The sequence below is a fragment of the Emys orbicularis genome, chromosome 4, assembly GCF_028017835.1.
Source record: "Emys orbicularis isolate rEmyOrb1 chromosome 4, rEmyOrb1.hap1, whole genome shotgun sequence".
Taxonomy (NCBI): domain Eukaryota; kingdom Metazoa; phylum Chordata; order Testudines; family Emydidae; genus Emys; species Emys orbicularis.
In genome coordinates this window covers 50,446,613-50,472,565 of record NC_088686.1, presented here as the reverse complement: position 1 = coordinate 50,472,565, position 25,953 = coordinate 50,446,613, and the positions used below count along the sequence as shown (strand labels likewise).

Here is a 25,953-nt window from a genome sequence, read left to right as displayed (position 1 = left end):
TGAGGTTGTTGTTTTGTGGGGAGGCTTTCATCTTAGCAAGCAGAACCCCAGAAGTTTGGCACGGGGGAAGTTTCTATTTTCAAAGCTCAGATCTTCTAATTTCTCAAAATTCTTTTGTGAAGTCCAGTACTCAGCTCTCCAAGAGACCTGGTAGGAGAAAAACCTCCCTGCTTTATACATGTCTTCTCCATCTTGGAATCTAAGGTCATGGAGACATTTTTTCCCCCTTTATTCTAGGAGGGGCTGACCCAGATCTCTCTATCTGCAAGTCTCCAATTGAGTACTGACCATACCAGCCCAAGATCCAGCCATACTGGACTCATTCCTCTCAGAAATCTGACACAAAAACTCAGTTTTTTCCCAAATGGGAAAAACCCAGTAGAAGGCAGCCTTGATTATTCCTTTGCTTCCTTGGTATCCAAGGCTTTGTGCAGGGGAAAAGAGAGCTGTGGAGGAGGAGGATTGGCACTATTCCTAGACATGTAGGCTAAGGTTATAAAGAGAACCCAGGCTTATGATGACAAGGAGAGCATCCCAAACTATTGAGGAGACTGGGGAAGCCAGGAGTAGAGATCTACTGAGAGTCCTCTCTCTTCTGTTAATGGGCAGAGAAGCACTTGGAGTCTCTTTAAAAGTGCTCCATATTCCTTGCCCTCTTGAACACCCAAACTGACTGGTTTGGCAGAATATAGATCCATCCAAGGAAGGGAATGGTTGCTGTGCAAGGAACTGTTGTTAATAGCCAACATTGAGAGGTCATTGAGTTAATCTTCAACTGGATACCACAGTGCTATAGCCAGTATGCAGAACCCAAGGTGTGGGCCAAGATGTATTTTCTGTGTTTGTGTACGCACGCACGCGTGGGAATTTTTTACTTTACTCCCACGTCTAATTTGGAAGTTTCTCAAAAAGGCAAGTAACAGCATAGGCCCACTGATCTAGGGGCTCTGGATTGGCCAAGAATGTGATTTGCAGATGTGCTCTAGTTGTCTCAAGGTCTCAATCTTCCATTTCCCAGAAGACCCAACCTTGCTTGATAAATCTGTTCTGCATCACAGTCCTGCAGCTTAAAGGCTAATGGCCCACCTTGTAAACAAAGCCTTCTAAATAAATCAAGCATGGCAGAGTCCTAATCATTCTTCGGTCCCACTGGAAGAACAGCCCTTGTTTGCCTACTACAGGATTTGAGCCAGGCACTTAATGCAAATTTCTCAAATTCTCCAACAGAAAACGGTACAGCTGGTAATTTTAGGTTTCATATAGGCCAGTGTTGGTAACAGTCTGCAGTTAGCTTCTTCTAGGTCCAGGTCTCTGCCCTTTGTTTCTTCCAGGGTCAGGTAGATAGGATTCATAATGGATCTTATCTGGCCATGTGTAGATTTCTCAGTGACTTATTTTACCTAAGATATCCCCGTCCCATTTAAGTTTTCAGACCCTCTGAAATCTCAAATTAGTGTGAAAACACCTATTTTTAGATACCTCTGAATACTTGGAGTGCCTCTCTCTCTTCTGTCTTGGATAGTTTACATTTAGGTGGCTAGCCCCTTTGTCTGCAGAGCCTACCAAGTTTTTGATCGAGAAAAATGGTTACTCCTATCTGTCTCATTTTCCCCCAAAATAGTGTCAATTTTTTCTTTAAGCAGACTTCTTTCTCTGCTCTTCTTCCAAAGCACACATAGAAATTTGGTCACATTCCTTAGATGTGTGGTGGGGTATGTAAGATTTATCTTGATTTCATCAAGGAATTTAGGCAATTCCAATTCCTTTCTTATATGAGGATTTTAAGAAGGGAAACAAAGCCTCTAAATTAGTACTCGGTGGATTAGAGCCCTAACTCCAGGCTCACTCTGCTGGGATAGTTCCCATCTCCTGGGAAGAAGAGGGAGAAACCTCAGTAGATGAATTCTATCAGACTGCTGTTTGGTACTCCATGCACCTTCTCCAATTCTGCCTCCATTTGATCCTTTTCAGCTATGGCAAAGACAGTAAGTGCTTTGAGCTGTAGTCTCTTGTTGGACCTAAGCTACCGTTCACAGGGGAGAGGACCAATTTTTCACTCCTTTATCCCCTTCTGACTTTGTCACCTTACCTCAGCCTGGCCTTTAGCTTTCCCTCCATAGCTTAGGAGTATTGCTAGTAACATTCTTACCCGTCAATTGTTTGTCATGGAGTGACCATGCATTTATAAATGCCCACCTCATCGGACTTGGGGCCTGGGCTGAGTGACAAGGTTAGGAAAGACATCACAGATTAACTTGTATTATGCAAGTTTGGAAATAATAAAGTGAGAAGTCTGCCTGCACAAATACAGAAGGTGGCAGAGGCCAGCATGAAAAATCATGTATCCTGACTGGACACCACATGTGCTACAGAGGACAGAAACATATCACTAGTTTGTACTGGTGTGGGGCTTCACAGAATACAAGTAAGAAAGAAATTAGTTTTTATGTATCATACAAGATCTTGAAATGTCACATGTTTTGAAATATACAATAATGTTGTACATTTCAACTATCTTCTAATTAAGATATCTCTTCAAAGCCAACACAATGGAAATTATGTAAAGAAGATATAAACCATATGAGCATAAATCTAAATATGGGTGTCAATGTCTGCTTTCACTGTAGTTACTGATATACTATCCTCCCTCGCCCCCCAGAAGCAGCCAAACACCTGATACAGTTGGGTACAGTCAAATTAAATAATCTTCACATTTGAGTTACTCATTCTTTAATAAAATAAATGCATAGGCACCTCCTCTAGGACATCTGCAGGGAAAGTGAGTTGCTGCTTGTCATGTCATATTAGTAGAAATCTTATTCTGTTGTCAGCAGGTTGAATGCACTGTAGGACACAAGGCTGTGAATAGCCATGCTTGCTGTAGTGCCAGAGGGCTTGTTAGAGATTGGTTAATGTAAAAAGTTTTAGTATTTGCAGATGTAGAACTGTTAATTCAACATCAGATGAAGCTCTCCCTGTTTTTTACTTTTCAAAAGTTTGAACTTTAAATGATCACACTACTGCCTACTGAAAGTTCTTAATGTTCACTATAAATTGTTTCATTAGCGCAGTTAGATCACTTTAACGTTGAAGTTGTCTGGTTCTGGTTTTTTGAGCTTATGAATGGTACCTCATTTTAGTAGTTTGTAAATCCCACCCTTTCTACAAATTAAAAAGCTTAGATTAAGAATATCTGCTCTTCTAAATTTATCATTTATATAGGTTAATTTCATGTGAAACTTTAACATATCTTGAATAAGTGATTTGCTTTATTCTTTTTCCCCTTCAAAAATAAAATGGGTTAGATTCTTTCCCCACAAATTATTTAATTTACATAGGAATTGCCATACAAGATCAGACCAATGGTTCATTTAGTTCAGTATAGTCTGACAACATATCTGATGCTTCAGGGGAAGACCCAAGAAAACCTGTAGTCTGCAATTATAGAACAACCTTAGATTACTAATAATTACTGGTAACTTGCATAATGAACTCTTTGGAGCAGAGGATACCTTTTTGTTATATGTTTGTAAAGCACTAAAATAGTCTGGAAAATACTGGAAAAACTCTGATCACATAATTAAGGATTGTATCATGCATACACACTCGAATGCCAAATTAATCTAATTCTTTTCCTAACACTTGAAAGCGTGACTTTGCAATCATTAACATACTTTTAACATAGCATTTTGTGTGTAATTTCTTAACTTTTTAAAAACAAATCAGAAAAACAAATTTCATCCTGTGGGACTCATATTGACCATTACCTGAGTCATCAGCAGGGCTGGAACTTTCATGTCCACAGCACAGGCCTCTGTCACTTGAGCTAACTGTATAACTGTTAGTACTATTTGGTTGACCCTCCTCCATATGGGCCATCCACTAGAAGGGCAGAAAACATGAACTTTGCCAGTGGTTTTTGCAAATATTTGCTGACAGTAGACGAAGGGGGTGACTCAAGACTGCTGGGTCCCATTCCATGTCCTGGAACAGTGTACTCTACTGGGCACAGGCTTCTCTGTTTGTCTCTTGCAGCCTGCTGTGCCAGTTCTCTCTATCCCACCCCTGCTTTGTATCCTAGTCTATCGTGTTCTTTAGAGCTTTGTAAACAGCTAAAATCTCAAAACATTGTCTCGCTGGGCTGAGATGAACTTCTCTTTCAGTTGTTTCTCTTGACAGCTGGGGATTGATGTGGTGCCAGTGACAAGTACTGAGGGTACGTCCAGACTACCCGCCGAATCGGCGGGTAGTAATCGATCTATCGGGGATCGATATATCGTGTCTCATCTAGACGCGATATATCAATCCCCGAACATGCTCCCATCGACTCCGGAACTCCACCAGGGTGAGCGGCGGTAGCGGAGTCGATGGGGGAGCCGCGGCCGTTGATCCCGCGCCCGTGAGGACCCGAGGTAAGTCAAAATAAGATACGTCGACTCCAGCTACGCTATTCCCGTAGCTGAAGTTGCGTATCTTACATCGACCCCTCTCCCCCTCCCCCCCCAGTGTAGACCAGCCCTGAGAACAGGGAGAGACTCTCCTGTACTCTCAGCACTCCCCCTGCTGGTGTTTAGGCAGTGTGGAGGAGGAGGAACAAGATGACTCAAATGCAGAGGCTTGAGGATCAGAGATGGGGGACAAAAAATTGGTGAAGGTGCAGACTGAGAAGGATGGGATCAGATGGGGTGCATGCTCGGAGATGCAGAGTTGGGGGAGCCAGAAACAGATGTAGACTGAGTGATAGGAGCAGAATGAAAAAGAGGGAGGTGCTAGGGGACAGGAACAGAAGGGGACAGGCTGGAGTAGGGAAGGGAAATAAGGGATGTGTGGGAGGAAGAAGAGGGGAGGCTGCCTTAGGATCCCCTGCCGCTTCCACTCCTCACACCCCACTCCCTGCCCCAAGCCTTCAGGCTTTTTACTTCATAGGCTGCTCCTCACTGCCTCTGAGTCCCACTAGGTTATAATAAAGGCCAAGTTACACTATTAGGTGTAAGATTTCAGTCTACAGAAAATATCTAATTTTGGTATGGAAGAGAGAATGGATTTAGAGATGTCAGTAGTAACTGACTAGAACGATGTTAATCATATTAAGAAGATTCAGTTTTACATTACTGATCTATAAATATCTTGCTGACTTTCTTTATTTTTTTAAAGAGGCTCTCACATACAGCAACTCTTCAAACTGTATAACCATCACTAGTCCTGGTATATGCTTAAAAATTATATCAACCTATGTTGCTCAGGGTTGTGAAAAATTTTGCTCCCTGAGTGCTGTATTGAGATGGATTTAGTGTATACACAGCTAGGTTTGACAGAAGAATTCTTCTGTCAGTCTAGCTAACACCTCTCAGAGAGGTGGAAAAACTCCTTTCCTCAATGTATGAAGTGTCTACACTATGGTGCTTCAGCAGCAGTGTTGTAGCTGTACCGCTCTCGCATCTGTAGTGTAGACATCCCCCTAGACTTTTTGAGTTAGGCATTGTACTAAGTTCTTTAATGCCAGCTTCAGGACACTAATCATCACTAATCAAGTGGGTGGTAGGAGTTGAGGCCTTTGGTCTTTGTTTGGGATAGCTTTATCTACAGAGCTAGGCTGAGAGAGGCTTGTCTCCAACGAGGAGAAGCTCCAGACTCAGAAGGTGAAATGAGCACAGGAGAGTTTGGTACGTAAAATAAATAATATGTTGGAGGAATGTTTAAACTTATAAATGGGGAAAGCCGACAGTAGCTGAGCAGCCCACAAGTCAGTCATCTGATAAAGATGGTAATACAGTGGTATCTGTGTATCCAGTAAAGGATAAGGTGCAAATTACAACTGAATTAGAGAAGAGACAGAATAAGAACACAGAGGTAAATTCTGCAAACTCAGCAAGGTGTTAGATTAAGGTGTTAAATAAAAACAGGCACTTAATCCAGAATAAAAACTGTAAATGTCTGTATACAACTTCAAGAAGATTAAATGCTAAAATAAGCAAACCGGAATGCCTTGCAGTGGATGAGGACCTTGATATAACATGCATTACAGAACTGTGGTGGGATGATATAAGCCATATGGGATATGATAATACCTGTACAGGAAAGACAGACTACTGAAGTGTTGGGAGAGTACGGTTGAATATAAGGGATTTCAGAGAATCCAACAAGATAAAAATTCTGAGTGGCCACACAGTTGAATTTTATATGACTACAAATCTCAACCTGAAAAAATTATAAATATATTAGTTGGGCAGTACCAGTGGTCTCCAGATGAAGAAAAGGAAATTAAATGCATAATGTTGAAAGATCAATGAGGCAGTGAAATCTAACGATAACATACAAATTGGTCAAATGGCACAACGGAACAGTCTTCAGAGAAACAATTTCTCAATGCTTAAGTGATTGCTTCTTGAGACAACTTGTTGTAGATCACACAGGAGCAGAGGTTATTTGTGGCTTAGTCTTGAGCAACATAGAGGCTAATTCAAGAGGTGACCATAACTGACCCACTAAATAAGTGACCGTAATCTAATTAGGTCCAGTATCTGAAAAGCAGGTAACATACCAAAAAGTGACAGTGACACTACACTATAGAGAAAGAGGTTTCAATAAAATGAGATGGGTAGCCAAAAAGGCCCTAAACTGAAAAGTAAAGGAAGTTAAAACCTTGGATGTGGCTTGGGTGCTACTAAGAAAAACAATAATAGTCAAGGAGACATGCATACTGCTAAACAAAAAGGAAACCAGGAAAGCAAGGATGAAACCATTCTGGCTAACTGGCAAAGTTCGAGAGGCTATTTGAACCAAATAGAAATTACTCAAAATGTATTTATCTGACCATAGTGAAGCCAATAAACAGTAGCATAAGTTACAGCAGGCATTAAGAAAGAAGTAAATGAGAGAGGCTGAAGTGGAGTTTGAAGAGCAAATAGCTAAAGGTGCAAAAACAAGCAGGAGTTTTTTTTAAATGTATCAAAAGTAGGAAGCCTGTGAAAGAATCTGTGCATCTGCTGGATCACAACTGATTAAAGGGAGTAATTAAGGAAGATGAGGATGTTGCTGAGAAGCCAAGTGACTTCTTTTTATCAGTATTCACTACTCACAATGTTGGGAAGATTCCTAGCCCGAGCATGCTTTTTCATGATAAAGATTATATACTCTCAGAGAGGTGCTGGAGCAAAATGGTAATTTAAAATAGAATCAGGCTCCAAGCCCAGTTGGTACATCCAGGAATTCTAAAGGCACTCAAGTAGGAAGTAGCTGAGCTGCTAACAATACATTTTTATTCAAAACATTTACTGTTCCAGTGGATTGGAAGGTAGCAAATGTTGCATCCATAAAAAGGCTATTGGAGTGATCCGAGGAATTGTAGAACCGTCAACCTTACATCTATACATGGCAAATTGGTGATTTGACAATTAAAAATAAAATGTCTGGAAGATCTTGAGCTGCTAAGGTCTAATCAGTATGGATTCTGCAAAGGAAAATCATATCTCACTCTTCGAATGCATCAGTAAAGCAGTGGATGAAGGAGAACAAGATGACATAATATACACCTCTACCTCGATATAACGCTGTCCTCGGGAGCCAAAAATCTTACTGCGTTATAGGTGAAACCGCATTATATTGAACTTGCTTTGATCCACCGGAGTGCGCAGCCCCGCCCCCCCGGAGCACTGCTTTACCGCGTTATATCCGAATTCGTGTTATATCGGGTCACGTTATATCGAGGTAGCAGTGTATGTAGAATTCCAAAAAGTCTTTGACAAAGTCCTGTGCAAGAGGCTACTAAAGAAGCTAAGTAGGCGCAGGGTGAAAGTCAAAGTACTGTCTTGGATCAAAAATTGGCTAGGAGACAAAGCAGAATAGGATTAAATGGTCAATTTTCAACATGGCAAAAGGTTAACACCTAGGTCTCTGCATACAAGGCCTGGTGTTAGTTTAATATATTTATTAATGGTCTGGGAAAGGGGGTGGGGGAAGTGAGTAGTGAGGTAGAAAAACTTGCATATGACACAAAGTTATTTAGATCAGTCAGGACCAGAGCAGAATGTAAGGAACTACAGACAGACCTAAAGCTAGGTGAATAGGCATTATGATGGCAAACAAAATTTGACATCAAGTAATGCACAGTAGAGGGAAAAAAATTAAACTACTTTTAAATCTCACAGGATTCTAAATTAAGTTTATCAACCCAAGAAAGCAACTTTGGTATCACTGGTGACAGCTCAATGAAAATGTGCCAAAAAACCAACAAGATATTAGGCTACCCAAGGAATGGAGGATAATATTGAAAACATAATCCTTTTTATACAATCAATGCTTCGGCCTCAGCTGGAATACTTTTGTAATACTTGTCACCCCAACTCAAAAGGGTCTGGCAGAGCTGGAAGAGGTTCAGAGAAGATTGATGAGAATGATCAAAGGCCTGGAAAATTCTCAAAAGATTGGGATTATTTGCCTTAGAAAGGAGATGAATAAGAGGGGGCATGATAAAAGTATATAAAATAATAAATGATATAAAGAAGGTAGATCTCAGAGGCATCTGTTCTCTTTTTTAACTAAGAACAAGGTAGAATGAAATTAAAAGGTAGAAAATTCAAAACCAATACTCGATCATAAGCAGGTTCGTTTATAAGCCGACCCCCCCCACCCCCCCCAAGATGGATAAGTAAAAATGGGGAAAAAAATATAACCTGTTCATATGCCGACCCTATAATTCAGGGGTCAGCAAGCTTTGGCTCCCGGGCCATCAGGATAAGCCGCTGGTGGGCCAAGATGGTTTTTTACATCGAGCGTCCGCAGGCACGGAGGTAAGCCTACGTAAACAAAGTGCTTACCGTAACGGGCCGGGACAGCAACTGGTGGGGAAACTTTTTTGGGGGGGAGAAGCTGGGAGTCAGGGGAGTAACCTCTGTGACCACCCCCCACATGACCCCACCCCTAGCCTGGGACCCCCACACTCTCCCCATCCCATCCCTTCCCACCTTATCTGGGGAGGGCTAGGGGAGGATGTCTCTAGCCTGGTTGGAGCTGCTCCGGCAGGCTGGGCAGTGCGGCTGCAGCCTGCTCCGGCAGGCCAGAGTGAGTGGTGCGGCCGCAGCATGTTCCAGCGGGCTGGGCTGGGCCAGGCGGCACGGCCACAGCCTGGTCTCAGGGGCGGGGCTGAGCGGCACGGCTGCAGCCTGCCAGCCCCGGAGCTGCAGCTGCTTTGGAGGTAGGGGGGAGAGCAGCGTGTCCAGAAGTGGAGAGACTTTGTCCCCGCCTCTTCCCTTCTGGCTCTGCTCGCCGTGCTGCCTCTCCTTGCTCCCTCTGTTGGTGGGAGGCGCTGTGTCCCACCTCTCCCTCTCTATACCTGTTCATAAGCCAACTCCCTTCTCTGGTGCTTCCCTTTTTTACTAAAAAAATTCAGCTTATGAACGAGTATATACGGTAGTTTTTTCATTCAGCATGTGATTAAACTGTGGAACTAATTGTCACAGGAAGTTGTTGATCCAAAAAATTTATTAAGATTCAAAAAAGGATTATATATTTACATAGATATCAATATCCAAAGTTGTTGTTGTTAATGACAGTGCATTTAGAAATTATATTAAACCTTGGACTTCATGATTTAAGCAAATATCTGATGATTAGGTCTAATCCTTATCTCTTAGGTGGCGGGGAGTTTATTCCACATGTGGCTAATGCAGGCACGTATTATGGCTAAGGCTGCGAGTCTGTTACAGAGATCAAGGATTCTGTGACCTCCGTGACTTCTGCTGGTGCAGTTGGTCCAGGGGCTGCCAGAGCGGCTCAGGCAGCCCTTGGGCCAGCGGCACCGGCCGCTGCTGGGGCAGTCTCTGGCCACTACACCCCCTCCCCCCAACAGCAGCAGGAGTTTGGGTGTGGGAGGGGGCTCAGGGCTGAGACGGGGTTGGAGTGCGGGTGGCACTTACTTAGGGGTGGCTCCCCAGAAGCGGCAACACAGGGAGCCAGCCCCTTCAACCTCCCCTGATCCCCAGCACCAGCGGAGGTCCCGGGTCACACCCCTCCCCCGAACACCCACGGTGCCCCCGGGCCACCCCCCTCCAGAGCACCCAGGTTTTAGTTATGGGTGTATAGTAAAAGTCATGGACAGGTCACGGGCTGTGAATTTTTGTTTACTGCCCATGACCTGTCCATGACTTTTACTAACAATACCTGTGACTAAAATGTAGCCTTAATTATGGCCATTGTCAGAGACAAGATACTGGACTAGACTGAAACAATATGGTAATTCCTATATAAATGTAATACCCAGCAAATTATTTTGAATGAATTTATGTGCAGAACACATTAATTGCTACTTTCATGTATGAATGAATAATTATGTACAGTATGTCCATCTCATTGTTATTCTGTAAAATATAATTTTGTGTTTAAAAAATGTTTGTTTTTTCTTTCCCCAATCAGGGCTATGCACTGAAGGCCTCTACCGTGTTAGTGGGAATAAAACTGATCAAGACAACATTCAGAAGCAGTTTGATCAAGGTAATTGTAGCTGGTCTTCCTGGTACTGCAATAAGTCTCTTCTCCAGAATTATTCTTAATAGCTATTTTTGGAAGGGAATTGGGGTTCACTATTGGTCACTCTTTAGCATTCTGCAGTTATAAATTAAATATTATTCATAAGAGCTCAGGTATTTTGTTTTCTAATTCCTTTTAGATTGCTCAAATGAATGTCATTAGTTCTTGAGTTCTTCTACTTCTAACAGTGTATTTTAACATATCCCCTTTACTACTCCTAAAGCGGAACACTGACTTTGGAAGTGAATTAAGATAAAGTGAATTAAACCCACTTCAATTCTGAATGTTTGTCCACATGGGTTTAATGCAGTTTAACTAATCCACTGTAAATTGATATCTTTAATTAATTTGGATTAATTTTCCTGAGTGTTCCCATTTAGACAAGCCCTTAGTGTTAGCGAAGAATCCAAGAGCACTCCTGTCTCTTACTGGTCACTCTGAGACAGGATGTTGGTTGGATGAACCACTCATCTGATCTGGTATGGCAGTTCTTATGTTCTGACTGACATTTCTCAACTGTAATTTCCCAAAATACCTCTACTTTCTTTCTAGCTTAAGTGTTGCATTTTTGGATAAATATTTATATTTATTAGTATTCGGCATTCATGTTCTGATTAAAAAGCAAGATGTATGACTAATGAGGATTCTGTTATTAGTGAATTATATTTTGAATAATCTTGTTAAAATGTTAAATTTAGGTAGTCCACTTCCAGTACAATGTAGAGCCTTTATTCATCTTGTTAGCATGTACATGAATGCAAATAGTGTATTGTGGTTATAATCTGGATCTCCAAGGGAAGATGTCCTGTATTATTATTATTATTATTATTATTTTATTTATTATTCCTCTCTGAACATCACCCTGTAATATACTGCCCCAGTCTTTCAGTCATTTATATAGAAACATCCACTCTGACCTTGATTCCCACTGTTGGATTGATGCAATATACACCCCTATCTCGATATAACGCGACCCGATATAACACGAATTCAGATATAATGCAGTAAAGCAGTGCTCCGGGAAGGCGGGGCTGCACACTCCGGTGGATCAAAGCAAGTTCAATATAACGCGGTATGTGCAGTGATAGCTGTTGGTTTTGCTTACACTAATAAATTGCTGTTTCATTGTGTCTCACAGATCATAATATCAACCTAGAATCTATGGAAGTGACAGTAAATGCTGTGGCAGGGGCTCTTAAAGCTTTCTTTGCAGATCTGCCAGATCCTTTAATACCTTATTCTCTACATCCAGAGTTGGTAGAAGCATCAAGTAAGTAGTAAATCTTGTCTCTTGTTGATTACATTCTGTGGGTTATCTTATTATAGGTTTTAAATTCATTATATTTTGAAATGATTAGCTCTTGTGAAACTGAAATTTTTAGAATAAATTGCTGCCCTCTGCTGTGTCTATGCAGTTTTAAAATAACACGCTTTAAAATGAATGAACACTGTTACATAAAAAAGTAAATCTTTAATGAACATCTCAGACCAAATTGTGATTTTATTATTTGTCTTATTTGGATAACTCATTTAATTGAAAGAATTAGCTTTGTGCCAGTTTATAGTAAAGTTGAAGATGAAATTTATATAATAGTAATAAGGAAGCATGCATGAAATAAATATTTTGTTAAAAAAGGTTTATAAGTTAAAAATATTTAATATTCTTTTTACTTGGGAATTTTCCCAAATTTCTTTATTTAAAAAAAACCCAAAAACTATACAATGTTAAATCTGTTTACCTTTCATGTATGTTTCATACACTTACAGCTGCAAAGCATACCTTTTATGGATCTCACCCATTTAAAGGCCTTCTTTCTTTGAATCAGATTAGGTCAGGGAATTGGATTGCAGCAAACTATTCCATAAACGTAAGCCAGTGTTACATATTTTTGCAGGGTGGAACTATGACATAAATAGTATTGTTTTCTTATCCAAAGCATGACAATATATTCATCACACTAAAACTGGAAATTTGGTACAGAAGACCAGCTAGATTAACCTACCTTTTAACACATGTATCTTTGTATGTTTTGGTTTTATCTAGTTGATATCCATAAATACTTTATTTATAGGAAAAGGTGTTAGTAGTCTTAATTCTCAATCAGTATTTTTAGTTAGATTACTTGATTAATAGAGCTACAGGCAAATTTTACTGATTTTTTTTTTTTTTTATTAGATGTGTCAAAACCCATGAAAACTTTTAATTTCTATAGAAGCAACTGTTTAAAAAGGAATATAAATTAAATGTTATTGTTCCAGAATGATAATCCCAATTTGGGAACAGATTTAATGCTGTGTTGTATGGCCCTGAATTTCAAATTTGGTTTTAGTAATAAAATCATGCAGATAACATTTTAATGAACGAGATGCCAAATGGCGCTAACGCCGCGGAAAATGTTTGCATGTTCAGGGCAGAGTGGAAACTCCCTGATGCCTACATATTGTTTAATTGTAGCATTATTTTGAGGTTGGGTAAGAGAGATTTGTTCCTTTTTTTAATTAAGCATTACCAGTCAGAAGGATAAGGTAACAGTAAAATTGATGGATCAAAAGAACTGTTTTGTTTTGTTTTTTTAAAGAAAGTAATAATCCTAACACCGTCTAAATAGGAAAACACACTAGAAGTCTCCTCCTCTGTATAACAAACACGGAGTTCCTGGCCCTAGACACAATTCCATTTCAGTCCTTTTTAAGCTGTAAAACAGCATCGCTCCCTTTAGCAATATCATTTGGCCAGTTGACCCCCACCTCTCTCTCCATTTTTAAAACTCAAAAATTTTTCACATATGCATCTTGGTGGGCTACCCAGAGAAATGCATGATGGCATCCTTTGTTTCTGTTCTTTAGACTTTCATTCAGTCAGCCTTTGAAGAAATTATGACTGTCTTCTGGAGAACCAAGAGGGAGCTTCAGTCCTTTTGCTGCAATTGTAACTGCAGTTGTAACTTTCAGCAGTACTAAACTGCCAGGCCTGTTGCTCCACTGGGAGCCACAAAATATTTCCCAAATATCAGCTAAAGAGGGTATCTTGATCATATCCCTTCCGAGAGGGACCAAGCCCATTCCAATGGCTCTCTCTGTTACTGCTACGTTAAACTTCTTTTCTTTTATATTGAATGACCTTTCCTTATATGCCAGCCCTTTTATCTAAATACTAAGAACTCACCCTGAAATTGCAAACAGCAGCTGCAGAGATTATTTGAAATAAATTGTAAAGGCTTGGATAAACTTGTGATTGCTATCCATACAGAAAAATTAGCCTATGTACATTGCACTTTTAATAGTCTGTGGAAGGCTTCTCTGTTAATTTACTCTCTAGACTGTTGTCCATACTTGCTCTTTAAAATTTGAATGTTTGCCTGCTTCTGCTAGTTTCTACCTTTTCCTCTTCTAAACGGAGTGGTTTTTAAATCATTTCTCCCAGGCTCAATCATGTTATTTCATCAATTGGACTAGTTGACAGGCTTAACATATTTTCAATTCATGGGTATGAATCAAGTATTAGAACAACCCCTCCCCCAAATTTTGGGCATCTTCTGTCTCTGAATAAAAGTCTTATAAAATATTTTGAGTAGTAATAGTGTGAAAGAGGGAAATCTGACTCGTAAGTGAGTTAATGATCATCTCACAAGCCAACAATGAGCTATTAAAATGATTTTCCAACGTTAAACACAGATAAATAATTTTATCAGGCACAGACTGCGTGTTCTACCTATGATAGAGAAGTAAAACTATATAATAGTTCGTCTAGATACAATTCTTCATGTAACTATCAAATACTATTTCTCACGTTGGCATTCCTTTCCAGTATGGATGCTTTATCTGTCCCTACATACTAATGAGACGAATTAGCAGCACCATTTGTAAAGGTTTCCTTTTAAGTATATAAGGAAAATTGGTGTTTTGCTATTATCTCTACAGAGATCTTGGATAAGACAGAACGACTGCATGAGTTAAAAGAAATTGTGAAGAAATTCCATCCTGTGAACTACGATGTCTTCAAATTTGTAATAACTCATCTAAACAGGTTTAGTATTGTTTTCACTACTAAAAATCTATTTAATAATTACTGAAAAAATTGTATGCTCATATCACTCATCTGTCAGTAAAAATATTGACTGCATGACCAAACTAATACTAAGGGCCAAAAAAAAAAAAAAAAAAAAAGGGAATGCAAGAAAGGGGATTTGAAATGTAAGTTAATTTGTAATTAAAAGAGTTCATGGTTTGTGTAATAGGTTTGCCTTACTATAGCTTATTAATACTGTGATGTGTTGAAGTAGGATAATCTGACACTATCAGTTTTGTGGGATAGAGCAAAATTTCTTATATCTTGAGTAAATGTCTCTGTTGAAGAGACAGTTGCGTGCAACAGTTGTAGATTTGGGAGTTCTTTAATTAAAATTCAGCACAAAACCATACAATGAACTAAATAACATTAGAATGCAATAAGTATTTAATCTACTGTCATATTCTGCAGGCTAGATCAGTAAGAGGTTGTGTCACTGCCTTCCCTGTAACCCTGGTGCCTTAAATGCTCTGTTGCTGTGGCTCACAGTCTGCAGACAAGCATGCAGTATTGTGAGTGTCTGTGTGCTGTGGAGCCCTGGTTCTTCTTTGAGTAGATGCAGCTGTGTAATCTACTTAGATGTGTGCGTACCCAGCTCACAGGAGCTGGAGAACTTTACCTAGCATTACCTGTAGGAGCACACTCATATTCTATGGCCCTAGCCCCTCCCCTGGCCATAAAAGGGCAATGCTGTCCCGACCTCCTCAGTTCCTTCTGACCACTTGTGGCTAATGTTGGAGTTCCATGTGGTGTTTTTTACCTTACGGTTTCTGTCTCAGTTTCTAAGAAATTTTTCTTGAATATACACCTCTACCCCGATATAACGCTGTCCTTGGGAGCCAAAAAATCTTACTGTGTTATAGGTGAAACTGCGTTATATCGAACTTGCTTTGATCCGCCGGAGTGCGCAGCCCCGCCCCCCGGAGCGCTGCTTTACCATGTTATATCCAAATTCGTGTTATATTGGGTCGCTTTATATCGGGGTAGAGATGTAGTAACACTTAGGTTAAGTTTAGTGTTAGTATAGTATTAGTTAGAATACAGTAACTCCTCACTTAACATTGTAGTTATGTTCCTGAAAAATGCAACTTTAAGTGAAATGATGTGAAATGAATCCAATTTTCCCATAAGAAATTTTTTGGGGGCAGACAAAAGGCATTATACACTGTACTGTACTGTACTGTACTGTGATTGGGAAGTGCCCCTGGCTTACCCCGCTGTAGGCAAGGATGCTACGAAGCACCTTCGCAACAGCAGCGGCAGCTTCCCCGGAGAAGAACAGGCCTGCTTTTTCCCGTCCCTGCTCCACTCCAGGCCCACCTCTTTCCACCCCCACTTACCTCCTTTCCGCGCTTCCCTGCCACCAAACAGCTGTTTGGCGGTGCTTAGGACACTTTCTGGGAGGGAGGGGGAGGAGTGGAGACGCAGCGCTTCCCCGCTCCTCCCCCTCCCTCCCAGAAAGTCCTAAGCGTCGCCAAACAGCTGTTTGGCGGTGGGGGAAGCGCTGGGAGGGAGGAGGAGGAGGCGAAGAAGAGGAACTTGTGCAATGCTCCCTTGTAAAGTCGCTGCTCTTCCACAGAATCTTACAAGCAGTGAACAGAGCAGGCAGCCAAACAACGTTATAAGGGAGCATTGCACAACTTTAAATGAGCGTGTTCCCTAATTGAGCAGCGACATAAGTTTGAAACCGCGTTAAGCGGGAGGATGTTAAGTGAGGAGTTACTGTAGTTGGCTGCCCTGTGTGTTTAAGCATTGTCTGTCATGGGGTGGGGAGGAGCATCCCCAACAGTAATCCCCACACAAGGTGCTTGTGTCTTGGTGAAGGACACATTAAAGTGTGGTGCACCATCTGCAAGTCATTCACAGTGAGGACTCAGGTGGTGAGAGACAAGCACCTGAAGGAGGCTCACTTAGATGAGGGCTTCATTGCCAGATCGGCAGTCACCTTCAGATCTGGCAAGTGGTTCTGCTCCATGCTTGGGCTCTGTCATTTCCCCAGGAGGAAAAAGGGGTTGTTGTTTTCCCTCCTCTGGAATGGTGAGGAAGAGATCCCATAAAATGAATCTGGACCCTTCCAGGGCTTGGGGAGGCTTCTCCTGATCTTCTAAGAGGAGCAATGTATTTCCTCCAGCACACAGGATGGAGCAGTGTCATCTAACTGCTCCCTGATACCACTCAGAGAGCCTGTACTGTTGACTCTGGTTCTGGCCATGGGGCGTTCATTGAGTCTGGTACCAATGATGTTTGCACCACGCAACTGTCTCCATGCTGGCAACATAACAAGCAGCATCGACCTGCTTTGTCTCTCAGTCCCAGCCTCTCCACTGGTTCAAGAGTTGGTTGGTGATATGGCTTCTACAGCCTTGTCCTTTGTTGTGCCCTTGGCCATCTTGTGGCCATGTTGCAGAGCTCCTGGGCTCGTCGTCACCAGAGCACCATCTGGGCCTCAGACTGTGGAATTGAGGCCAACATTGGGCCCGGCACTGAATGGCCCCTGGTGGTGATGCATCCTTCAGCACCGTCATCTTGGCAGCAGATTTCTTTGTCAACTTCAGTGCTGCCCTTAGTCTTGATACTGGTGCTTCTCCTAGTACCAGATGGGACTCTCTCTCTCATTTGGTACTGCCATTGCTTATCCCCCATATTGGACTTTAGATGAGTCTGTTTGTTTGCCCCGTTGTCAGCAGAGAAGCTCCAGGACTCCTGAAGCTCCAGGTCTGGGTCATCCTACCCTTCATCATCAGATAGGCATCACAGATACCCTTTGGATCACCATCAGTACGGAGATTGGCATCTGGCCCTGCAGTTGGGACAGGGGCTCTTGGCCCAGTGCATACTGGCCAACAATGCCTCATCTGTAAGCCCAGTGGCCTCCTTGGAAGCCTTCGGATGCTTCTTTGCCCCTGAGGTCCCACTCCTTGACCGACAACAGAGCGAGATACCCGGTCCCAATGGTGGCTCCCACTCCCAGACCATCTCAGCTGCAAGCAACTGCTGAGCTTGTTTCCCCCTGGACCTCCGGGGTTATTCCGATCAGATCTTATGGTGCAAAAACAGGACCCGTTGCGATGCAGCAAACCTCCTCCCTAGATGACTGTTCTGTACCAGAATCTTTCTCTCCCTCAGTGACTGAGGATTTTAAGTCTTATCAGGTCCTCCGAAGGCATATGGCTGCTATCTTGGGTATCAAGGTGGAATGCCCACAGGAGAATACACGTAAGTTGTTGGATATTCTCCGATCATTCGCTTTAGGGAGAGTGTCCCTCCTGATGAATGAGGCTCTTTTGGAGCCTGTAGAAGCCCTCTGGAATACTGCAGCTTCATTGCCTCCCATGGCAAAGCATTCAGAAAAGTGGTACTTCATTCCCATGCCAGGTTTTGAGGGTTTTTACACCCATCTGGCCCCTAACTCTCTGGTGGAAACTGCAGCAAATGACAGGGCATGGCAGGGAAGGTATAAGTCCACCCCTAAGGACAAAGAGTCCAAAAGGATGGCCTTAATGGGGAGGAAGATTTATACCTTCTCTTCCATGCAAATGTCCATTGGGAACAATCGGGTGTTGGTCTCTAAATATGACTTGTCAATTGGACAGCCATGTATATTATATAGTTTGTGGATAAGTTGCCAGAACCCTCTCAGGAAATAGTTTATAGCATTCATTGCAGAAGGTCGTATGGTGGCTAAGACTGTTGCAGTTAGCACTGGACATAGTAGATGCCGCAACCAGAGTTGCAGCATTGGCTGTGACCATGAGGAGGGCCTCATGGCTGCAGAATTTGGGCATTGCATGTGAGGTGTAGCAGACCATTGAGGACTTACCGTTTGATGGCTGGGATTTATTTTCAGAAAAAAATGATGAAACCCTGCACTCAGCATGGTCAACAGGGTAAAAGGCAGCCTGACAGGAGGTGGGGATAGAATACTGTTTCTGACACTTAGCACTGAAGAAGTTATTAGCAATGTAAGTGAGAGCAGTTTCAGAGAAGTATAGAGAGCTGGAGTCTCACTGGAGAGGGTCAAGGATGGAGTTTAAGACAGAGCTCCAGAGAGCATCTCTAGGCAGCATGTTGAATTACTTCAAGGAGAAAAGGAAGAAGGTTCTGTGATAACTTTAAAGACTGAACATTTGTTCTATCTTTAAACATGACCTTTTGATAACTAGTCTACTCCCTTTGCTGTCAGCAGGGTATTGTGTACCATTTTAGCCTGTTTACATTTAACAATGTTCTTAAAAGTTTAATTAAATTATTCAGTTGGCAACAGACTGACTCATTAATTTTCCTCTGAGGGGTACCCTAAGAAACAATTATATGTAGAAGAGCCAATTTTTTTTGTTTGAAATTCTTGGATACAAGCATTAAACAAAATGCAACCTCTTCCCTATTGTCTTTTGAATTCTTTAAAATTCTGTACATGGAATATTGACAGCATTAACTACTCATTGAAATGTAAGAAGTTCTCAAGAAAGAGAATGTGCATATTGCCCTAATTCAGGATGAGTATGTAAATATCTCTGGACGTGATACATTCAAAACAGACAATATTTGATGCATCCTATACTACTTGATAAAGGCACTACATTTATTAACACAAAATATTACCTGTTGCAGTTACTTCTGCCACTGCAAATGAGAAAATATTTTCTTGTACAATTATCTTAATATTAGGTGTATACATTCAGTCCAGATTAATGTCCCAGTTGTCTATCAGATTTATTAACCAATTATTTTCACACTACAAATAATGAACTTGGTGAACCTTAATCATGTATTAAAAACCAAAATAGATAAAACTCTGCCCAATTTCCAGATAAACAACAAATCTAAAACATTAAAATCTGTAATTGCGCAACAAGATGTAGTCTTATGTCTGTAGTCTTATGTATGGTTTTTTCCCATTTTAAAGGTAAAGATTCCTTATCTAAAACCAATTTGATTTTCAGTAAAGCTGAAACAGTAGTGAAATATTTAGCCTAGTAAATAGGTGTTATACCTATCTCAGATCACACACCTGGCAGGAGTGCAGGATATCAAAGATCAGGCACCAAGATGGAAATTCTCGTTTTATATGTTGAAAACAATTGTTCTTCTTGTTAATAAATATACGCAGCAGTATTTCAAAGTAGGACAGAATCCCACATTTTGTCAGGAACATTTAAACAGAAGAAACAAAGGCACAACAGAAATTCAGTTGCAACTTGAGAACTTCAAAGAAGCAAGAGCTCTCTCGTGGTCACATCTAAATCAAAAGGAACTCTCATTTCAAACTTTTTGTGTGTGTGTGTGTGTATTGGCCACAAAGCCAGCTGTTACTTTAAAAATGTCATTTCATTACAGGAGTTGATGATAAAGCATTAAAAGCATTTAAAATTTTATATAATGCTTAATTCATTCTCAGGAACTTCTGCTATAAAACAAATATATCATTTTCTGAAGAACCTAAAAATCCAACATACTGCTGCTGGGTAAAGTACAGGATTTAAAGACAAGCTTGCCAGTGAGTTTCATAGATTGTAAGGCCAGAAAGGACCATTATGATCACCTAATCTGACCTCCTGCATAACAGAGGCCATAGAATTTCATCAGTAGTTCTTGCATCAAGCACATAACCTCTGGTTGAGCTAGAACATATCTTGTAGAAAGAGAGCAAAACTGAATTGAAAGAATTCTAGTGACAGAGAACCCAGCATGTTCCTAGGTAAATTGTTTCAATGGTTTATTACCCTCACTGTTAAAATTTTGCACCACATTTCTAGTCTGAATCTCTAGTTTCAGTTTCTAGTAATTGGAAATTCTGTCTTTGACTGTTAAATTAAAGAACCCTCTACTGTAAGACATACTCTTTCCATGTAGATACATGCAGACCATGAAGAAGTCATCCCTTAACTTTCTCACAGGAAGACAGGTTTCCCAGACCTCGAATAATTCTTGTAACTCTTTCCTGAACTCCTTCCAATTTGTCAACATTCTTTTAAAATTGTGGACACCAGAACTGCACACCAGTATTTGTCTTATCAATGCTTTATACAGAGATAATACCTTCTCCCTAGTCCTATTTGATATTCCCCTGCTTATACATCCAATAATGGCATTAGGTTTCTTATGCATAGCATTGCACTCCTTTCCAAAATTCAGGGCTCCCCTCCCCGTTCTGTAAGTATGACCTATGTTCATTGTTCATAGATGTATGACCTTGTATTTCTGAGTATATTAAAATGGTTCAAATGAGTCCAGCTTACCAAGCAATTCTGATTACTCAGTAGAACTGACTTCTCCTTAAAATTTACCACTCCATCTATGTTGTCATGTGAAAACTTGACTAGCAATGTTATATTTTCTTCCAGATCATTGATAAAGATATTGAATATCATTGGGCCAAGAACAGATCCGTGCAAGACCCTAGAAAATATGTTGTGTGATGATTCCCCATTTACAGTTCTTTTTTGGGATGTACCAGTGTTTAGTCCACTTAATGTGTACTATGTTGATTTTTGTACAGTGCTGATTGTTTAATCTGAATATCATGTGATAGTAAGTCAGATGATTTACAGAAGTCTATTACGTCAACACAGTTGCCTTTGTCAACCAAATGTATAATCTCTTAAAAACAAACAAACAAACAAAAAACCACACATTTATTTAACTAGATAGATTTTTAATAAAACCATATTGATTGGCATTAGTTATGGTACTGTTCTTTGATACTTTACTGTTTGAATACCTATACATCTTTTTAGGAGTTTTATATACCTTGAATACTTTAAAATTCTGTCACTTCCTCGAAAGGGCAAAATCCCATATTTCTCTTTGGAAGCGTGTATAACCATATGTTTTGGGGAAAAAATGTATGAAGATCCAAAAGACAGTAGGACAGGGGTTCTCAAACTGGGGGTCGGGACCCCTTAGGGGGTCACAAGGTTCTTACATGGGGGGTCGTGAGCTGTCAGCCTCCACCCCAAACCCCGCTTTCCTTCCAGTATTTATAATGGTGTTAAATATATAAAAAGTGTTTTTAATTTTTAAGGGGAGGTCGCACTCTGAGGTTTTCTATGTGAAAGGGGTCACCAGTATAAAAGTTTGAGACCCACTGCAGTAGGACATACAGAGCAATATCAATAGTTAACCTAATCGATAAAATACTGACAAAAATTGTTTAAAACTGCCTATCTCTTGCCCTATCACTACAAATTCATGTTGGTTATGTATGCACAGAGGCTCCAATCAGGGATCTGGCCTGTATTGTACCAGGTGCTATATGCATATAATTTAATAACTGTCCCAAAGAGCTTAAATATGGCGAAAGACAACAGGTGAATGAAGCAGACAAGTGAAGAAGGGGAGGACAAGTTAACAGTGAAATAATCATGCTTTATTAAAGTAAGCAACAGATATAGGAGAGGGGCTGAGCCGTGGCTTGTGCTTGATTAGGCAAACCTTGCAATGGGAGAGAGTCAAAGGAGTCAAGGGAAGTGTAGTGTTATCTACTGAGATAACAGAGGAGAGGATGAGGACTTAAAGTAGAGAAGTCACTGATGTGGGTAGACTGGAAATCTCAGAAGGGTTGGATAGGGCAGGGACTAGGAGGAGGCAGGAGACCTATGTTGAAGGGGAAAAGGTGATGGTCAGGGAAATCAGCAATGGAAAGTAAGTGAGAGAGAGCTGTTCCAAAGTTGCAGATTAAACAAGGCCCTTCATAGCACAGAAAGTCTTCATTTTTGCCCCCCTATATAGAAGGTTTGTGTGTCAACAGGGACAAACAGTCTGTTAACATAGACCTGCTTTGTGGAGATTATCCTGAAAACAAGAATCAAGACTATGATTCTACAGTGTACAACAGTGGTCACCAACTTGTCAATCGCAATGGACTGGGTCTCGGCGCGCTGCTCCTGCCTGCAAGCACTGCTCCCGCAGCTCCCATTGGCCAGGAACGGGGAACTGTGGCCCATGGGAGCTGTGGGGGCGGTACCTGCAGAGAGGGGCAGCGCACAGAGCCACGTGGCCCCTCCACCCCTGCAAGGGCGCGTTAGCCCCTTCTGGGATTGGCGTGAGGCGGGGGCAGGCAGGGAGCCTGCCTTGGCACCACTGTGCCGCTGACCGGGAGCTGCCTGAGGTAAGTGCCGCCCGGCGGGAGGCCACACCTCAGCCTTGAGTCCGCTCCCAGAGCCAGTGCCCCGCACCCCCTCCTGCACCCCAATACTCTGCCACAGAGCTTGCATCCCTCCTGCACCCCAACACCCTCCCAGAGCTTGCATCCCTCACCCCTTCCTGCACCCCAACCTTCTGCCCCAGGCTCAGCCCAGAGCCCCCTCCCACACTGCAAACCCCTCGGCCCCAGCCCAGAGTCCGCACCACCTTCTGAGCCCCAACTCCCTGCTCCAGCCTGGTGAAAGTGAGTGAGGGTGGGGGAGAGCGAGTGACACAGAGAGTGGGGTGGAGTGGGCGGGGCTTTGGGGAAGGGGCGGAGTTAGGTGACCAGACAGCAAATGTGAAAAATCGGAACGGGGGGGGGGGGTAATAGGAGCCTATATAAGAAAAAGACTCCAAAATCGGGACTGTCACTATAAAATCGGGACATCTGGTCACCCTAGGCGGAGTAGATCCTGGGTTGCCCTTAAATTCAAAAAGTGACCTTGGGTGTAAAAAGGTTGGAGGTCACTGATGTACAATAACTATCAATCTATACAAATATCTGAAATGTACAATACAGTTAATTTTTTCCCTCAGTTTGGAGGATTTCTCTGAGTCTCAGGATAATCACTGAAGCAGCATATTGGTACCTTTTTTATTCTTTTCAGCTTAATTTATGATGCTTCATTCAACAGCTTCCATCTTGCAGAACAAAAAGCAAAATGCATGACCTGGCCTCAATTGTTTGTATTATAGATTTCCCCCATTCCCCACCCAAGCTAAAAACATCTTTTTAGCATCTTGAACTTGAGTATCAGAACTAAAAAATGAAATCAGCTGGAACTCAAGCTACTGTGGTGCTTTTGCGCAAGCGGTCAAAGATATAAAACTGAAACATCAAGTTGGGAGTAGATTTCTCAAGAGAAACTTTTAAAAAATGGGACTTTGAAATTTTGTGAAAAATAAAATTGGGAGGGCTCAAACCATTCAAAATGAATGGGTGAAAACTTTTCCATTGTATTTCGCAAAAAAAAATTGCCAGCTTTGCCCAGCTATATTAAATTTAAACATTTTAAAAAATAAAAGTTAATCTTACTCCTATTTATACTCTCCATTTTTCACATTAGCTAGTGATGACATGGCAGAATCATCTAGGTTTCAACAGTGTATGTTCCTCAAAGTAACTGTGAGGGGTGACATGTTGCACTTCAACCTGTGCATCTTGATGTATGCAAAACACCTACTGATAACAGTGGGAATTTGCTTAATAGCACGGCTTAATTTCAGACACTATTTTATCACTGGCTAATATGAAAAGCCTATAATGAAGTGAAATATTTCAATCTTCACTTGCTTTTTTCTTTTGATATATAGATATTACTAAATATAGGTTCCGCTTTGTATAGGCATGCTGTCTTCTTTTTCTTCTAGAATAGGGGTCCTCAAACTGGGGGTCGCAAAGTTCTTATGTGGGGCTCGTGAGTTGTAAGCCCCCATGAATGGCGGAGCTCCGCCTGTAAGCCCTAGCCCCGTACATGCTGGGGCTGACAGCCTGAGCCCATCCAGCCCCACTCTGCCTCCAAAGAAGGGGTGCCAAAATAGAAGTTTGCTCGGGGGTGCCATTTTCCCTAAGGCTGCCCCTGGGGCTGAGACAACATTAGAGGGCTTGATTGTTCAGCAGCTATAGAGCTGCATTAAACCGAAGACCAGAACACTGAGATCGGCAAAAAAAAGTAATTTATAATTTAAAAGTCAGACACATAGACAGGGGCAGTGCTAGGGGAGGTCTTGTTTGGGCTATAGCCACTCCAAAATTTGCCTTAGCTCCCCCGTAGCCAACCCTCTCAGCACAAAGGTCAAACGTTATGCAGAGCTCATGGATTTTACCTTGCAGGGCAGGAAATCCCCTGTGAGTTGCTGGACTCTAACATATACATTCATTGTCACTTCTTTAAAATGTATAACTTCTTGCATTTTAGTTTTCACAATGATTCAAATTTGAATAGTAAAACACTGAGTCAAAGTCTTATCTGTTAGCTGTTAAATCTGAAATAATTTATTCATTTCTGGATTTGCATCAGTGTAACGTCTAAGAATATGGGCTATTGTTTTAATAGATATTTGTAAAAAATATTCTTTTGCATTAACGTTCATGTTTATGAAAATATTTGAAATCAGACCTGTTTATATATCATTTTTAATTGTTCTTTGTGAATGTGTTCTGAAAATTTATTCTCATTTCAGGGTTAGCCAGCAAAATAGAACCAATCTTATGACTGCTGATAACTTATCAATTTGTTTCTGGCCAACTTTGATGAGACCTGATTTTGAAAACCGAGAGTTCCTGTCTACCACCAAGATTCACCAGTCGGTTATAGAGACCTTCATTCAACAGTGCCAGTTTTTCTTTTACAATGGAGAGATTATAGAAACCTCCAACTCTGTGGCATGTCAGCCACCACCATCCAACACAGTGCAGATGGTGGAACCAATGGTACCACTTCAATTACCACCACCATTGCAACCTCAGCTGATACAACCACAATTACAAGCAGATCCTCTTGGTATTATATAAATAGAAGAAGATGCAGGCAGCCTGGCATTGGACAGAAAATAAAGCATGTTTCAGGATTCAGTAATGTACTTCATATTTATGAAAAATAATTCACATCCAAACTGATGGGACATTTTTGTTATAACCCATACTGTATTTCTTCATTCATACACACTGCAGATCAAAACCATGGGATAAGCATGACTGGAGAGGTTTAATTTTTAAAAACAAAAATAGCTATAAAGTACAAAGCTGCTGCTGCATGAAACCTTATTGCAATCACTATATCATTCCTGTGGCAGTTTGTCACAATATATTGTGAATAAAATTTTTCTATAGAAATTTAATGATTTAAAAGATCACATTTATGATACATTCAGTGCTTACAGCCTGCTTTATGGCTGTTTTTGTTATTTAATGTGCTATTTTTGTCAGCGTTATTCACATTCAGGCATTCTGTGTAGACAGCTGAAGCCCAGCTGTAGTTTATTTTGTAACCTCCTGGCTACTTGTGCTATAGTATGCTTGGGATGGTTTTTGAAAAAATGCAAAATGCACTGTTGAAAATATTACAATCCTGCACCTTCCATCTTTACTTCTAAGTAAACCTGTGGATAATTTGTTGAACTTGCTTATTATTTCTTACAGCACAATACCAAGGACATGCTTGTTGTAAAAG

At 41.1% G+C, this 25,953-nt stretch overlaps 1 protein-coding gene across 1 annotated transcript in view; it reads left to right on the top strand.

Moving 5' to 3' along the window:
• Positions 1-25,295, top strand: part of ARHGAP5 (Rho GTPase activating protein 5) — a 72,747-nt gene extending 47,452 nt beyond the window's left edge. Inside the window, exons 5-8 of the mRNA XM_065403798.1 lie at positions 10,411-10,488; positions 11,663-11,794; positions 14,446-14,551; positions 24,965-25,295. Coding sequence (XP_065259870.1) covers positions 10,411-10,488; positions 11,663-11,794; positions 14,446-14,551; positions 24,965-25,295 — 647 coding nt within the window. The remainder of the gene's footprint in view (positions 1-10,410; positions 10,489-11,662; positions 11,795-14,445; positions 14,552-24,964) is intronic.
• Positions 25,296-25,953: the final 658 nt, after the last annotated feature.